Source organism: Rosa rugosa, chromosome 3 (assembly GCF_958449725.1).
Source record: "Rosa rugosa chromosome 3, drRosRugo1.1, whole genome shotgun sequence".
Classification (NCBI taxonomy): domain Eukaryota; kingdom Viridiplantae; phylum Streptophyta; class Magnoliopsida; order Rosales; family Rosaceae; genus Rosa; species Rosa rugosa.
Window position 1 is genome coordinate 54,240,784 of NC_084822.1, and position 17,749 is coordinate 54,258,532.

At 39.7% G+C, this 17,749-nt stretch overlaps 3 protein-coding genes across 4 annotated transcripts; all 3 read right to left on the reverse strand.

Moving 5' to 3' along the window:
• Positions 1–505: 505 nt before the first annotated feature.
• LOC133739339 (probable xyloglucan glycosyltransferase 5) lies at positions 506–4,457 on the reverse strand. Its single transcript, XM_062167090.1, has 6 exons — positions 4,268–4,457; positions 2,996–4,175; positions 2,194–2,502; positions 1,815–2,105; positions 1,475–1,588; positions 506–1,389 (listed from the first exon to the last, which is right to left on the reverse strand). Exons 2-6 carry the CDS (start codon positions 3,725–3,727, stop codon positions 742–744), a joined length of 2,094 nt encoding a protein of 697 aa, XP_062023074.1. The 5' UTR covers positions 3,728–4,175; positions 4,268–4,457; the 3' UTR covers positions 506–741.
• Positions 4,458–9,291: 4,834 nt separating this feature from the next.
• Positions 9,292–13,114, reverse strand: LOC133740994 (UDP-galactose/UDP-glucose transporter 7). 2 transcript variants are annotated; one of them, XM_062168925.1, is made up of 8 exons: positions 12,722–13,084; positions 12,515–12,620; positions 12,173–12,418; positions 11,453–11,563; positions 11,184–11,342; positions 10,342–10,485; positions 10,046–10,180; positions 9,292–9,545 (listed from the first exon to the last, which is right to left on the reverse strand). In XM_062168925.1, the coding sequence occupies exons 1-8, from the start codon at positions 12,763–12,765 to the stop codon at positions 9,516–9,518; spliced, it is 975 nt and encodes a 324-aa protein (XP_062024909.1). In that variant the 5' UTR covers positions 12,766–13,084; the 3' UTR covers positions 9,292–9,515. The 2 variants fall into 2 exon arrangements, with proteins under 2 accessions (XP_062024909.1, XP_062024910.1); XM_062168926.1 differs by lacking the exon at positions 9,292–9,545 and having other exon boundaries at positions 9,802–10,180; positions 12,722–12,895; positions 12,964–13,114.
• A 1,314-nt stretch (positions 13,115–14,428) lies between these two features.
• On the reverse strand, positions 14,429–17,377 carry LOC133738120 (uncharacterized). Its single transcript, XM_062165571.1, has 3 exons — positions 16,269–17,377; positions 15,460–15,734; positions 14,429–15,348 (listed from the first exon to the last, which is right to left on the reverse strand). The coding sequence occupies exons 1-3, from the start codon at positions 17,186–17,188 to the stop codon at positions 14,609–14,611; spliced, it is 1,935 nt and encodes a 644-aa protein (XP_062021555.1). The 5' UTR covers positions 17,189–17,377; the 3' UTR covers positions 14,429–14,608.
• Between the last annotated feature and the right edge of the window lie 372 nt (positions 17,378–17,749).

Consider the following 17,749-nt stretch of genomic DNA (forward strand, 5'->3'; position numbering starts at 1 on the left):
TTTTCTTACCAAAGAAATCATGATTTTTTTGCAATTCTCTAACTGATGGAACTCAAAAATCTCGTCCCGATTTTATTATACAATTTTTCAAAGACAAAAAACCAGGAAATTTATTTTTAAAAAATCCATTCGAGATTTTGGTGCTCTGTCAATTGAAGTACTTTCTAAAAATCATATTCTACAGATAGTGAGCTGCTGCATTGGAGAATTTCAAGAACATACAGGAATTTGCATGTTTCGGCATATAACGGCACCTCTAAACCATTGCCTTGATAAACTCCATTTTGTAGTTTTAAACACCCCACCCCTTAAACTTCTCACTTATAAAACATGATTTTTAAAAAGTGTTCCAACTGACGAAACTCAAAAATCTCACACCAGTTTTTTTATTTACAATTTTCCAAAGCCAAAAAATAAGAAAATTCACCGATCGAAATCGAAATTTCTTTGTCTCACGAGTTCAGACAGCTTCTAAAAATCCGCAGTAACTATCATAAGAAATATGTAGAGACAGAAAAGAATTTAACATTAAAACTGATCAATGACATAATATTGAGGGAAGAACATTTGGAATTGGTATTGGGGAGTGATTGAATAAAAGAAGTTCCTATTGAGAACTTCACACTGTAAACTATGGCTATAAATAAATCATGTTATTGAAGCAGAAGGTAAATCATCGAACTACTTCACTGTGCACTGTGCATACCGGGGTTGCTTTTTCTATCTTTTTCATGCACCCTATTAGCTAATTTGCTCTCCAATGAGGTCAAGACCAACAAGGAGGAAGGTCACACCTTGGAAGAGTAGGAAGTAAAAGTGTACTCCTTGAGCAGCTAACAGACTCCTGACCGAAGCTGTGAGCAGGAGGAAAGCTAGAGCAAGTTCTTTCCTGTATATCTTGTTAGCTTTCTTGACAGGTAAAGGAGATGCTACTTCTTTATGTTCCATAAGTTTGTTCAACTCAGAAAGCTCACTCTCCGAACCTACTCTGTGGATCGGTAATTGGTTTATCATCTTTGTTTCCCTTTCCACAGCAGCCAGTAAATCGGATTCTGATGACCGGCCAGCCTTCTTGGTGACAATCCACTCGTAAGAGCTACCCAGTTGGAACAATCCAGAGACCATTGCATTGAATTTGGTAACGGACATGGTGTTCTCGAAAAGGAGGTAAGGAACAATAAAAGGGAAGGACTTGGGGGCTGGAAGAACATTGAGTAAAGACATGAAAACGGGCACATAGCAAATGACCCACGAAGGAAGCTCTGCCTCAGGGACAAACATGGTTAATGGAAGAATTATGCAGAACAGGGTGAAAGAATAGAAAGGAAGGATGAGTTTCCTCAATAGAAAGAATAGTAGTATCAAGTTTGCTTTCTTCCATGCTGATATCTGCATTATAAATATTAAGAGAAATTATGGCATATGTTATAAATATTTGCAATTGTAAAATATGGAATGTGAACATTTTTGGTACCTTAGAAGTAATAACTGCTGGAAGGCACAATCTAAATAGCTGCATAGGACCAGAATGCCAGCGATGCTGCTGCTTCCTGTAAGCTTCATAGGACTCTGGCACTTCGCATAGTACCTAAAAGTTTACATATAATTTAGGACTAAAGAAATTGCACACGTTTGGAAGACATGGTAATATCCCAAATATGAACTGTTTTTCCTTTGCTCACATTCACATTTGAATTTTGAAAAATATATCTATGGCATATTTCTGGCACTATTTCTCTATATCCTAATTTTATTCAAATGAGATTAGTCAATAGTAAATGGTTGGTTATGGAATAACTATGCTCTGAAATTACCTGAACATCATTAAGGTAGATAAATTTCCAACCATTGAGATGAGCCCGGACAGCTATGTCCATATCCTCCACGGTAGTCCTTTCCAGCCATCCTCCAGATTCCTCAAGGGCTTTTATTCTCCAAACACCAGCAGTTCCATTGAAACCAAAGAAATTAAGAAACACACCATTAACCTGCTGTTCCACCTCAAAGTGGAAACACAAATTAATGTTTTGGAGACGAGTCAACAAGTTCTCATCCTTGTTCACAAAAGCCCATCTAGCCTGAACTAGACCAACTTGGGGATTGTCCTGCAATATTGGTTAAGATAGAATAAGTTCCTAAAGTGTACTCCAACCAAAAATCACACTGAAAGATGTTCTTGTTGTTTATATTCACCTTGAAATGTGGCACTGTTTTCTTAAGGAAGTCTGGATTAGGTTGGAAATCTGCATCAAAGATTGCCACAAACTCATAGTCCTTCACATAATCACAGCTCATTGCAGACTTGAGATTTCCTGCTTTGTAACCAGTTCTAATCTCGCGATGCCGATATATTATGTTGATACCCCTTTGACTCCAATCAGCAACCTCTGACTTTATTAACCACCGGATGCTCTCATCATCAGAATCATCAAGAACTTGAATTAGTATACGGTCCTTTGGCCAATCAATCTGGCAAACTGCAGAGATAGACTGCTCATATACCTGCAAAAAGGCCATGGCAGAAAATCTTGTGAACATCATGAAGAATCTACAGGATTTCTATCACGAAATACCTTTAGTGGAAAGCTGTCGTTTACTAAGGCATATAAATAGTAGATCTGAACAATGTGACAAATCTTCACATTCTTTCTAAAACATCAGAATTGTAACTCTAATTTGCTATCTTGGTAAAAGCATGCATTCCCCACTATATCTTGTCTTATAGTTAATTCTTGATTTCAACAGTGAAAATAATTCTTCAATGTTCACAAAAGTTTTTGAATGATGCTATTCCAATCAAAGAAGACAAGCAATGCCTTTTGCTTTCCTGTTTACTAAATATGCAGTCTTTTTTCGTCAAAATTTTTCAAGCAACTAAAACGTGCCTATCTACTCCAGAAATAGTAACTCACTACCCTAAATGAAACATAATAAGCTGATAGAAACAAAAGTGAGAAGAAAATAGGAAGGGAAAAGATAGAGTTCAATTTATTACCTCTTTCTCATTACACATAGGAATTTGAACAAGAACCATGGGGTACTCATAGTCCGACTTCTCAAGATCATCCGACTTCATATAATTTGCATCATTGGTGGGCTTAATTTTCTTGTACTTAATCCACAAGCATCCCAACGAAAGTATCATACGGTCTGCAGATTGGATCATGAAAAGAACAACACAAAATGTAGAGAGTGCTTGAATTGGAGGTGCAATGTAATCGGCCCGAAACCTTAACCAGGCAAGATAAACCACGAGGAGCAAGCCCTGTATATCAGAAGTCCGAGGGATGTGCAAGCTCGGATTCCTGAAGTAATGCCACCCTTTGAAATAAGCAACTACCTCAAAACCCAAAATGGCAAGGGAGGTCACTAGGAAGACTCTTATGACTGTAAACAACAACCTTGCCCTTCCCAATTTCCCATTCTCCATTGCTACTCCTTGCCTAAAGATTAGCCTCTTGTTAATGGTACCAAGCAGTGACCAGAGGAGTGTAGCAAGTGAAGCAATGAGACTCACAAAACGTTGAGCCTTGAGAAGCAAAACCCATGAGGCCTGCTTAGCATTCTTACCCCTGCTTTTCTCAACAGGCCTGAATGCAGAGTCTGGACCATCAATCTCCACAACTGAGAAATTGGGATTCTCCATTTTCACAACCACTGGTGTTCCTCCTCCCTTCTTATTAGCATTCTTTGCCCACATCTTGGAAAAATCCAATCTGGGAGCCATTTTCTCAAACCCAATAACACACTATACAAACAAACAAAAAAAATAATATATATGAAGAACCCCAGAACCCAAAGCCCCAAAATTTACCAAAGACCAAGAAAAACTCTAAAACCCAGATCTGAAAATAGAGAAATGAGCCAAACCCATTTGTAGAACACCCACAAAAATGAAAAAAGAACCAGACTTTACCAATGAAAGCTCAAAGAACTGAAGAAGAACCCATGAAATGCAGCAAGGGAAAGCCACAAAGGACAAGTCTGGGAGGTTCTTTGTTCAATCTAGAAGAACATGGAAAAGCAACATTGTGAGGGAAGGTATCTGCTGCAGCTGTAATACCCAAAACACCATGTGGGGTATTTGTCAAGCTCAGCCCTTGGTTTTAAACTCAGCAAAGCATATATTACCCCTTGGTCTTGGTGAAATAGTTTTGAGTCTTAAAAGAATCTGCCTGAAACAAGAACACTCAGTCTAAGTAAGGCTGACTCAGTTGAAACTGTAGTGAAATCAGGAGCCAAAATCATGTTTAAGAAAAATACTAACCCAAATGAACACCAACTGTGAAAACAGAGCTGTGATACAAGTCTACAATGGCGGAAAAGGCTCAGTGTCACTACTACTTAAACCAGCTCACTCTCACCTTCATTACATAAGGATTCAGAATAAAATACTTGCTTAGTGATAATGATTGTATCATTGATTCATATCATATACTGTAAGATGGAAGCTTATTTATATATAATAAGAATATTCTTTTGTTCTTATAATCTGTGTGACAAATTAAAGTATGAACATTAATACACAGAGACAGGGTTGTGAGAGGGCCACCGAAAGACAATGCTACCCTCTAATGGACCCATGTGGTAGTAAAAAGATTTTCATTTTAGGGGTGTAAAGTTGTAAACTTGACAGATTTCTTTTTGGTAAAAAGAAAAAGAAAAAAAAGAATGGAAATGTTCCATTTAATGAGAAAATTCACATATGAAAATAGATGGAAACACTTTGTTAAATTCCATTGAAATATTGACTTTTATTTGTTACACAAATGAGTCAATAACAAAATACCATTTTAGTTTAATAATCAATTAGCCTCATAATTATCTATGGAATGAATATTTTGTTTTGAGTTTGTCAAATAAGTTAGTTGACTAATGAAAAAAGGTCAATCAAGACCACTTGACTAGAGACCTAGAGTCATGTATTTCTTAAAATATCATTACATTGTATTAAAATGAGATTTGTTTCCAATTTATGTCTTTCCTTTTGAACTCGTCACTTTGAATAAGATTGTACCGAACAAAATTTTGTCAACTTTGATGCTCTAGATATAGGTAATATATTTTTCTCCTATATGTATTTCTTTCCAAACTTGCCATGTTATTATTAGAGCTCAACTTTCTTCAAAATTTTATCCTATAAAAGCGAAAAAGAAACCTTTTTCTTTATTAAGAAAACGAAAATTCACATAAAGCAAAAGAAACCTTGTTACAAGGTGGACTTTTTCTTTTTCTTTTTGGATTTTTATAGTTGCATTACATGCATGGCTAATCCTGCCCTACATTTTCTGTACAGGGTCAAGATTCACAGAGGCAAATCCTATGCAAATATTTTTCTTCGACATTTATTGTAGAAGGTAGATTCTACCCATTTTGTTTTTATGCATGTATAAAATTTGGACCTTGTCATTATTTATGGATCTGTGTCGTTGCATGTGATCTACTGATAGTAACTGCTATCAACAGAGAGTCTCAGAGATCGTTCAAGGAAGGCCTGAATGAGATCAAGTACTCTACTTGTATTATGAGGCATGAGCTGGAGAAGTAGGGCCTGAAATCAACTCTAGTCATACCAATTCATACCCTTTATCCTCTATATTTTGCTGATGATTTTCCTCGTAACTTGTATACGAAGAGTTTGTTTGTTTTTTTTTTTTTTTTGAAGAGGTATACGAAGAGTTTGTTCTTCTATAACTAAGTAGAGTTCTTGGTTCGAATGATATTTTAAAAACAAATATGAATTTATCTAGTTTGTCTACCGACATTAGATTAGAGTGAACAACGAGCAACCAAAGATTTTACAGTCACCTGATGACCAAAACAACATATGGCAGGTGAACATTACCGATGGATACTATCAATAATACAACATGTTGCAATAGGATAACATTTCTTTAGGAGATCCCCTTTCTCCACTTTTATTCTGTCTTGCAGAGGAGGCTCTTAGCTGGGGCCTTCACTTACTTCTCCAAACCCGTCAATTGAAGCCAATATCTTTTCCCAGGAAATGCACTGCACCGTCTCATGTGTTATATGCAGATGACCTCATGGTGTTTTGTCGTGGGGACAAAAACTCTCTTAAACGGCTGCGTGGGTTTTTTGACCGTTATAGTGCAGCTTCAGGGCAATTCATTAATGCGGAGAAAAGTACTTTCTATCTTGGAGCTAGGTCTCGTCACAGGAAAGGTACAGTTCAACGTATATTGGGTTTTCATGCAGGGCGCCTACCTTTTATTTATCTGGGAGTTCCTATTTTTTGTGGAAAACCCCGCAGCTGCCATCTCCAAGTTATTGCCGATAGAGCTAAGTCAAGGTTAATGGGTTGGCAGGGGAGGCTTCTTTCTATGGCTGGGCGTACTCAACTTGTGCAATCTGTTTTTCAAAGTATGCTTCTTCATAGTTTTTCAGTGTATCAATGGCCTGCATACCTTGTGAAGAAGTTATCTACATGGGCGCGTAATTTTATATGGTCTGGAAATATTGAGACTCGGAAAATTGTCACTGTTACTTGGACTCAAGTTTGTGCTCCGAAAAAAGAGGGCGGGGTTGGTATTCGTGACCTGGCAACTCTTACTTCTGCAGCTGTTTTAAGGTTTGCATGGAACTCTTTCACTTCTTTGAACCAATGGGGTGATTATATGCGAACTCGTTACCCTATATTATCTAGTTCCAAAGTGAGCTACCGCAAATCCTCAATCTGGCCAGGTTTCCGCTCTATTGCTCTTCATATCACCCACAATTGTCGTTGGATTATTGGAGATGGTCGTTTAGTGTCCTTTTGGAAAGATAAATGGCTTCAAGATCCAATTTTGGAAATGTTGGGTTTTTTCGACTGGTCAGGATTCAGTGATCTACGTGTGGCTGATTTCATCTCAGATCATTCTTGGCAGTTTCCCTCTTTCTTCTTAGATACCTTTCCAAACTTGTACAGGAAAATTTCTGATATTTGTCTCCCTTTAGACACAGAACCTGATATGCTCATTTGGGAGTCTACAGCCTCTGGAGAGTTATCCTTCACTGATTCTTATAACTTGCTTATACGACACTTTATTTTGAGAGACTGGGCTTCTACTATTTGGCATTCCTTCATTCCTCCACGATTTTCTTTCTTGGCTTGGAGGATTCTCTTAGATCGCTTGCCCACTGATGATCGGCTGAAAAGAGGTGGGATTCCGATTGTGTCCATCTGCCAATTATGCAACAGTTCGGCAGAGTCAGCTTTACACTTATTTTTACACTGCCCTTTCTCCCAACATCTTTGGGGATGGCTGGCAACTCAGTTTGGAACCTCATTTCCTGCTTATGACTCTCTGTTGGATTTTTGGGTTGGCTTTTGTCACAAGGGTTTTTCCCCTCAGCTTTATAATTTGTGGTTGGCAGCTGGATTGCTTACTTTCATGGAAATTTGGAAGGCGCGAAATAGACTCAGGTTTGATAATCGTTCTCCTATTTTTTCTACACTGTGTTGTTCAATTATGGCATGGATTCGGCAATTTGGTTCTCTTGTTCCTGGTTACTACAAAGGCGTCTTGGATTCCCGGCTTCTTTCTTCCCTTGGGGTGTGCCCCAAGCCTTGTAAAGCGCCCAAGATTCAACGTGTCCTATGGCATCCCCCCCTCCCTCCTTGGGTTAAAGTTAACACTGATGGTCTGGCGAAAGGTAATCCTGGTCCTGCAGCTTGTGGAGGAGTTTTTCGCGATGCTTCTGGGGTTTATTTAGGGAGTTTTTGCCAACCTCTGGGTTGCAATACTTCCTTTTATGCTGAACTTTATGTTGTTATTGTGTCTATTGAAGTAGCTTTCACTAGAGGTTGGACTACTCTGTGGTTGGAAAGTGATTCCATTAGTGTATTAGCATCTCTCTCCTCCAATTCTTTCTCTCCTCCATGGGACTTGAGAGTTAGATGGCAAAATTGCTTGAAGAACATTCAGCAAATGCAATTTCGTAGAACTCATATTTTTAGGGAAGGGAATGCAGCTGCAGATAAGATGGCAAACTTAGGTGTTTCAAAACACTCATTTACCTGGTATCCTAGCCCTCCTGCAGAGCTTCACAGGTACTTGCAGGCGGATTTTTTGGGACTCCCAAATTATCGCTTCACAGGTTGCTGAGATGATTAGGTTCGTCTGTCTTTCTTGCCCGCACCTTCTCAGAGGCTTTTATTCCCAGGAGGTCGTGCGCAAAGTTAGCTTCATAAGCATCTACATGCAGGCGCATGCGAATTTCTGGCATATTTCGTGTGTCCAGTTTTCACTTATGTGGCTGATTTTTTCTTCTTTTAGATTTGTTCATGAGGGGGAAGTTTCCCTCTCTTCTCTTTCGCTGTTAATTTTGTTTTCTCTCTTGGACGATGTATTTTTCTTCTTTATTATTAATAAATTGAGTTGGGGGACGGGCGGTGGGTTCCCAGAGTGGGGCAGACCCTTCACCTTCGGGTTTGAGGGTGGGACAAGTGCCCTGCATTGTCTGTCTCCGAGGAACTAATATCGCCTAATCCCTTTCTCCTTAAAAAAAAAAAAAAAAAAAAAAAAAGGGATAACATTTCTGGCGAAACATTGTACGTAAATCTTAGGTGTCTAAAAGATGAGATCTTCAATTAAACAAAGAAAGAAGTTGGATCTTGGTCCCGTGACAAAGTTTAGGTTTTAGGTTGTGATTGACTCATATACATGACTATCTATATCGAGGGAACTTGGAACGTGTAATCTTCAAATCATAAAACAACTTCTTCCTTTCTCTTACTCATGATGCAGTCACGAGTTCTAACCAAAGATTCATGGATATCAAGAGGGTTACAGAAAAGAAAAGGAGCAAATTCCAGTACCTACCACCTCTATGATAAAGATATAGATTTCATTCACTACAATAATTCTCATTCTTAGTTTAGAAAAATGAACCCGGTTTAATAATGGTTTATATCAGAGGAAAGACAACCAAATATGTAAAGCACGTTTTAAAACCAAAGCGACCCCTAGAATGCTACCCAACAGCCCCAAAATTCATTCCTTTGTCGGCTATGATTATAAAGCTTGGGCTGAAAATTAATGAAAGTGTAAATATACAGGTATACAAATTTGGTGACCGGGGGACCATTTTTAAGTTTCTTCAATGGTCTTATGCCTCTTACCCAAGTCACCACATTTAGTATTCTGCGTGCATTCTGGGTGAGGTGGGAAGATGGTAAATTTAATGTTCAAAAGGATAACAAAAGATGGGTTTTCTGGAACAAGGAAAAGGTAAATGTGCAACTACAAAGAACAAAGTCGATGAATCCAAATCGAAACTTGAATGTAAAGTATAAGAAGCAAGAAAATTGATAAATGGTCATTTCAATCCACATCTTACTACAACAAGCAAGCAATAATTGCAGGACATAAAACAAAGGATATTATTGCTCTGAAGATACTCTATTAGCAGAACAGGAAAACAAGGGCATGTGCAAGGAAGACCCCCAATCTGATAGCCTGGATTCCTGGCAGATTTTCCTTTCCCAAGGCCTAATCTTTCCCAGAACATCAAACCCGAGCACTTGCTTTCTGTAGTACCTAAATACAGTCAACAATGTATCCAAATTTTTACAAAAGAACCTAATTCGGTGACACCACAAAAGTGCAACATTATCATCACATGAGTTCTATAGTTTAATTTCCACAAAAACAATACACATTGATGAAAGTACTTCTCAGCAATCATCTTTCATTTTCCCAGAAAGAAATATGATCATTAACATATGCATTAGCATTATCCATCTTACTTTTCCTCAGCAAGTGCCTAACAACAGACAGATATACCAAACAGAAGTTCATGTAATTGACAGATGATGGATTTGTTTTACTTGAAACATCTGTACCGTTTGAGTGAATTTGGATATATTGTTGATCAAACTTGTTTATGAATCCCTATATCATTGTCCTTCAAAGAACTATGGCCATCTTTGATGAAAATAGAAGCAAAAGAAAAACGTAACAATAGAAAACAGCTGTTAGTAAAACATATGGAATCTTTTCTATTGATATCATTTATGGTAAGTCTCCACATCTGATACCCGTTTTGGGGCCTTGCTCTTCCTTTGCTGATATTTGGCATATGAATACCAAACTCCACCAGCTGTGTTGATAACTAGTCCAGTCACATTTAAACCATGTACTTGCACACCACCCAGCAAGACAAAACCAAGGGTCTGAGAAGCAAAGAAACAGTATAAGCTGTCTTGCTCACAAAAGTTTTGTTTTAAAATAAAATGGAAGAAGAGTTGATGCCAAAAAGGATTAGTGTTGGAATAATTGATTGAAATAAGAATACAATCAGATAGTCTACAACCAAGTGGTAGTTCACTCTTACCGTGGACCCAACCCCTTTTAGGACTCCAACTATGGTCGTTGTCAGAGCAGAGTTGACTATGGTACATAAGAACATGGTGAAGTTGAGAGCAATGCCCATAACAAATGAAAGAATAAGGATCACCAAAAAATGTATGGATTTGCTCTGCAGATAAGGAAAAAAGAAATCTTGTCAGTTATACCGCAGGATCATTTTCTTCTCTTAATATGTAACTTATAGTCTTACACTGCAGGAGTTCTGTGTAATAAGGGGTACTCTATGGTATACGATATAATACGAAGAAAACACTGCCACAAAATTAAGCCCCAAGAAATATTTACATGCTCCCTGATTATAAAACAGCAGTGTAATCGTATATTGTTATCTAGAACAAAAAGTAATGCAAACAACACATATTCAGTAGAATTGATCAAAAAACCAATACGCAAAAAAAACACCAAATTTGTGGAACAAGCCTCAATAAGAAGAAACATCAAATTTCTCACCACATTGCAAAAATTGATATCACCTGATAATTTAGGAGAAAATAATGGATACAAGCTCAAAGAAAACAAGGATTTTTCAACGGACATAAACATTTGCAAAAAGAAACATGTTTGGTTAATGATACCGTCAACTAGATTTCTTTGAAAGCCATGATCAGAGTACGTGTTCATGTTTTTTAACAACTTCTCTATTATCTTAACTATGGATAAAGACTCCCTAGTACTAGGTTTCAAAGTCAGTAATCAGTTTCCTGACTACTTTATAAGAGATAGGTTGAAATTTAACCAGTCAAGCATCTGGTGTTTCCAAATTATTGAGAATGAAAATACATATATACCAAAAGGGTAAGTTCTTACCTTTACAAGTAGCAATGAGAAAGAATTTGGAAATTCTCCGGTAGCTATAATGAGAAATAGCAAAAATGGAAGAGACAGAAAGCTGTTATAGAACATGATCTCAACTGATGATAGCCCATCCTCTGCACCAGACTTCTCCACTAGCACAAGGTACATGGTCTGAGTTTAAAATTAAGCACTTGTATGAGCTCAAGTACCAGATCAGACATTTTTTTTTATCTAAAAACATATATGAAACACCCATAGATGGTCAAAACATCCTAACCAACCTGGAAAAAAACTGAAGTGAGGGCCAAGCTATATCCAAAAAGATCAAATGAAAAGTCTCCTAGTGCTGCTATGACAACCCCTCCAGCAGTCAATATCACTGAAAGGATCACCTAAAACAGGAAAGAGAGAAAAAGGTGTTAAAGTACATCCTAGTAACGTCAAGTTTAGTAGTAATGAAAAATGCTTCTCGCCAGGACTTCGGAATTATGTTTCTTATCTAGAAAAATCCACAAAAAACTTCCTCATTTTTAACAGTAATAACTGATGGATACTTACTTTCAAGCTTCTTTATCTATATTAAAAATCAACTTCTTATAAAGCAAGCTTCATTATACTACAAAACTTATTGTTCCAAATTTGATCAGAAACCTCAATTATTCAAGGAGTTATCAGAAATCAGGAAAAAGTGTCACCAAACTCGTCAACAGCAACACCAATTACTACTTTTTGTCATAGCTGAGTGTACAAATCTACAAGACAAAATTTAAAGTCTAGTGTAAATGTAGAATACACTTTGGAATAAGCCTCAAAATGGAGACCGGGGGGCCCTAATATGAATCAGACAGAGAATGTAACTTATTCTCAACATTTCTTAGCTAAGGTCATGGAAAGTTCATCTCGTATAGACTAAACAGTATCCGACTTATAATGGATACAAAGAAAGTTTAGGTTGAATCTGCATTAACAAAACAAAAGCAAATCCAAAGACAAGAAAAAACCTGTATTGAGGGTTTCCCCTTTCCTGAGAAGAATCCAGCGATAAGCACAGCAAGCGGTGTGAGTCTTTTGATTGCAATGTACATGGGAATATTGACTCCCTTCAGACTGGCCAAAGCAAATGCGACGTTAGCATTATAGAAAAGTGACACGGGGAGAAGTTTCCTGGCAGTGCTCATTTCTAGTTCTCTGGATCTCGTGTATCCCATTCTTCGACCAAAATGTATAAGCAAAGCAGTGGCCAATTGCTAAGACAAACAACGAAGCGAAACACAGGTCGTTACGACCAATCAAGCAGTAAGCAGTTGCAAACATAGCCAAGACAATAAAGAAATGAAAGATACCTGCATGGTGAGAAGTGTCATTGAATGGGAGTACTCCATAAGAACAGCTTTATTGATGAAAACCATAGCCATGGAAGCAGCCCCATATGACAATGCAGCAAATAAACTAAACCCAAAACACAAGACAAGACAAAACAAAATCAATGATTCTTGAATTGAAGCCAACATGCACAGTAAACATAAAAGTGGGATATATGAAAAGAGAACCTCAAAGAAGGACTAGCAGCTTCTGCAGCAGTTAGTTTATCCATGGCCAAATCCAACTTTCAAAACACAACTATCTGGATACTGGGTCACTGAAAGTCTATAACTTTGAGCTCAATTAATTACATGATAATCCGATCAAAGAAAGAGTTGGGCGGTTGGTTTTTGGACCGAAACCTGCAAATCAAGGAAACCCAGATCGAAACTTTGAGAGTGAAGACGAAGCGATCCAAATTGAGACGAACCTGATGCAAGTGCAACGCAAGGGTTTTGAGTATTGGGCCAGTAAAGACCCGACAAGTAGAGTGGGAGAGTGTGGCGCGTGAAATGCGATATGAGAGAGAGAGAGAGAGAGAATGGTGAAAATGAGGAGAGAGAGAAAGGAACAGGTGGCGCGTGAGACTCCGGCAATCAACGCGAAAACCATCGCCATCAAAACGTGGATTGGTTGGTTTCGCTGCTTTCTCATTCTTTTTTATTTCCGTAATTTTCTACTGTGAAAAGAATCGACACGGACGTTTCTCAGGTCGAACCACTACGAAACGTTTCTCTGCATCGTTACTATAATAAGAGCTGATAGGGAGTCCAGTCTTTGTTTGATTGGGCCACACAGGCCTGTCCTTGATTATGAAACCAGTTGGGCCTGGGACTCCCGGTACATGACTTTCCCGCTTTTTTTTTTAAAGGATCTTGACCATTTACTTAATTTGAGTTTAACAATTACTCACTTACTCCAGTAAGATTAATGTGCATTTACCCAATTTAAAAGAAAAAAGACTAGTACTCAACATAAAATTACAAACATAACCGCGACGGCCTCTCTCTCTCTCTCATCGTCAGGCCTCCGGTGACCCAGGCCATCGGCGAATCAAATCGCAACAGCCTCTCTCTCTCTCTCTCTTCGCCTCTCTCTCACCGTCAGGCCTCCGGTGACCCAAGCCTTCGACGAATCAGATCGCGACGACCTCTCTCTTTCTCTCTCTCACCGTCAGACCCATATCGTTGGTGGGGCAAAGATCTTCTATTTCATTCACAACTTCTCTCGGCATGTGGTTTGAGTGTTTGACCACGTGACTTTAATTTTCTGTGGAAACCATCCATCAAGGTGCTGTTTTAATTAGATATATTTTATAATGTCTATATGTTTATAGTATGTATAAATATTGTGGAACTCTATCCTACTAAGCACAGTAGTACTTTAGCTCTTTTATATGCAAGTCTATTATGAACATTAATATGCTACTTTGTGGTATAACTTGGGGGGGGGGGGGGGGCAATAATATTCTCCGATGACCTCTTTACAGACATTCGGAGAGGTTTCTGGCTCACCGATCGTTAGATTCGGACAATGTTAACCAGATACTAGTCACCAGTAGCTAGATTCTAGTGGCCGGTGACCGGATTCTGACTGCCGTTAACCGAAGTCCCGTGAAGTATCCGATGATTTCTCTCTCTAAATGATAAAGAAAGGGAGGGCAAAATTGTTTCAAAAATAAACAAAAAAAATTACTTAACTGGGTATTAGGGCTAAAAGTATGTAATTAATTTGTTGGATAACTGGGCAATCTGATAAGATGTTTGGATAAATGGGATTAGTATAGCTCAAATTTGGGTAAATGGACATTTTTTACCACCTTTTCTTTACATCAAAATGTTATTTTGGTATCCAAAATCCATAACATTCAAGAGATGAAGAAACAAGGCAAAGAATACGTCTGGTAAAATGTGTACCTATTGCTTGCATGCATTAACATTCATCTGAATCAAAATTCGGAATAGTACAAGATAATCAACCAGGTTTTGATGCTCCTACAAGCTCATGCTAACAACCAGAGTACATTATGGCAAAAAACGGAGAACTGATCTGACTGCCGTTTTCAGAACTTGTTTTTATCTTGCTGCAGCTCTTGCACTCATGGAAGAGTGGTAGTTGGTGCTTCTCTGTTTCCGGTAAGAAGAATAGACATCGTCGTACTGGCTCACCTCATTTGGATTAGCTGTGGCCCCGAGTCCCAATCTCCCCGAGCCACTCTTTCGATCAACACTTCCATCAGCATAAGCCCCCGTCTCTGGGTCTACCTGCAGGTTTGGGGGTGGAGGGATGCAAGCTCCTCCCTTGCGTGCCGGAGTACTACTTTCGTACTCATCATCGTCTCTACCATCAGAACCATGAATAGGTCCTTCAGAAGGGTTAACTTCTCCAATCTCTTTGAAGAACTTTGACACTCTCTCAAGAATTTCGGACTGAGGTACAGTGGATGGAGGTATGATGGTTGGAATGTCCAGAGGACTCATCGGTGAGTATGGCACCCCACTGCCAATCTGCATCTTTCTGACCATCTCAGGAATAAGACCAGGTGGGAACAAAGGATATGGTGGCAACTTCTCGCCGCTGGTAGCAGCTTGACCAGGCAATAAATGTGGCAGGGGTTGTGGGATTGTTGGTTGAACAGAAGATGGTATGGGGAGGGGCCCAGCAAAGGCAGCAGGAGGGACTGAATTTGGAAGAAATTGCTGGGTTGGCACGGAAAGTGGCACCACTTGACCAGGAGCTACATGTTTATCAAGATGCTCTTGATCGTGTGAACTCGAAACAGAGCCTTGCCTATCAGGCTGCCATTGTGGCAATCCTGCATTCAATAGAATAACAACAATTAACACATAGGCAACCAATGTATATATCCCAATTGCTGACAACTTCAAACACATATTGTTCCTACACATAGAAGACAGAAGCATACCTGCTGCTGAATCTGTTGAAGTAGTAGCTAAGTCTTTTGGAAGACCTGGAAAAGAATTACTTGATGGTCCACCAATCATCTCATTCCTAAATGCATCAATTGTATCCTGATCATAAATGTTATTGGAAACCCATAACTGCAAAATTTGCTGCAACTTCATCTGATTGTCTTCCGTTATTTGAGGGTTGTGATAAATCCTTGCAAGCATGGAACCTAAGATAGGTTTGAGTGCAAGTGATTCGTTATCAAGGCCTTCACCAGTTCGACGATGTGAGCTGTACATTTAAAGGCAAACAAAACAAAGAAATCAACAAATTATACACACTATCATCAACCACCTCTGCATCTAGAAAGCAAAAGAAAATTTCGAAAGTCATTTATTCACACTAAGGAAACTAAGTCCTTGTTCGCACAAGCATCACAAATCCTCGCACAACTCCAGGGTAGATACTCTAACAACTGTAATGCATGTCAACAAAGATAGAGCTTTTTCATATCTAATGACAGGATCATCCATCAAATCTTGTAACACACACACACACACACACACACACAGAGAAAATAGGGATTCAAAGGCTACACCAGTCATCATTTTCAATTCTTCACTGGTTGCCACTGTGAATCGGAAAACCTAACTGAGAAGCTAAGCATGAACTGTATTGTTCCTAAATAAGAACAATGCCAAGTAACAACACGAAATGTAGGATGGTACAATAACACAATACACAAGCTAGAGCATGTACATGGTCAAGAAAACTGTTTTAAAGAAGTATTCGACTGACGAAATCAAAGCAAGTGAGAGGAAATACCTGTCGAACAAAATGTCATTGGCAAGAAATATCACATGTAGCTGCCTCTCAGGATCATCAAGTCCAAACACCCTCTCTCTAAGAGCCTCAGCCAGAGCCGGAGCGAAAATAGACCTCTGCATAAACCAAAACTTGGCTCCTTTAATCGACTCTTTGGTCCCATTCAGCGTCATAAGCACATTGCTCAGCTCCATTGCAACATCAGGAGGCAGCGGCCCCGAAAGCCCTTTAAAGGGTTGCGCCGCCGCCTGGTCATAATCGGACCTCCCATAAACTCCGAAAGGCTGCTGATTATGCCGCTGCTGGTCGTAGAAATACGACTGCGGGCCGCCCATCATCGGGTTCGGGGGCCCATTCATCATCGGATTCGGCGGCGGACGAAGCATGTGGGGAGCGAACTGCGGATTCGGGTTGAACGACCCGACCCGAGTGGAGGCGTAGAGCTTGTAACGGTAATAGCCGTGGCCTTCGCCGCCGAAGAGGAAAGCGTAGTCGGGATTATCCTGCTGCTTCTCGCGAATCATGGCTTCGAAGTCGGGTCCGTTCTTGGCGGAGTACTCGACGAGCTTGTCGATCCGTTTGTGGAGCTCCGGGTCGGAGGGAGGACCGGCGACCGGAGGAGGAGGGCCGGCGTGGAAAGGCGGGGGGACGAGGGGTGCGAAGGCCGGGGGAGGGGGGAGGTGGTGAGGGTGAGGCGGCGGCGGCGCGTGGGAGAGAACCTGGGGCGGCGGTTGCTGCTGTAAGTGGGGGTGGTAGGGGAATTGTTGGAGGGGCGGGTGTGGGGGTCCGAAAGGAGGGCCGTGAAACTGTTGGGCCTGGGGCGGGTACCCGAATTGTTGTGGCTGCGGCGGCGGTTGTCGCTGCTGCTGCTGCTGTTGTTGTTGGGCGTAGGCGGCGTAGTCGTGGGCCTGCCGATCCATGGTGCGGTGGGACGTCGTTTAGGGATTCGGAAGAGAGTGTTCGCGAAGCTTATTATATGCTCCGGCTTTCTTCTTCTTTGCAATTGATTTGGGGACTCTCGGGAGTCTCTGCCCCAAGGTCGGGGATTTAGGGCCTGTAACTTGTTTCTGCCAAGTCCAATTTTCTCAAATCCCTTCCTTTTCACAAATTACAAGTTTGAATTTAATTATCTGATTTATCAGAAATTATTGTGTGGTCCGATATTTTCACATATTTATCTTTTAGTTTTATTATTTAATCAAAATAAAAAGATACGATATCTGGACTTGATTTCGTATTGTTTGACTGGTCGAAGGCGACTCATCTTCGGTAATCAATTGTATCAATGGCTCATGTGACATCACTAGGCGTCTCAAGTCCCTTGTTCATGATATCAAGAACCTTACCTCCAAGTTCAATTCTCGCTCTTTATCTTATATCTTTCGGAAAGCTAATTTCTTGGTAGATGTAGTGACTTCTATAAGTCATAATCTTTCTAGTTGTATGATCTGGATCAATCGGTTTCCCAACCAATCTATCTA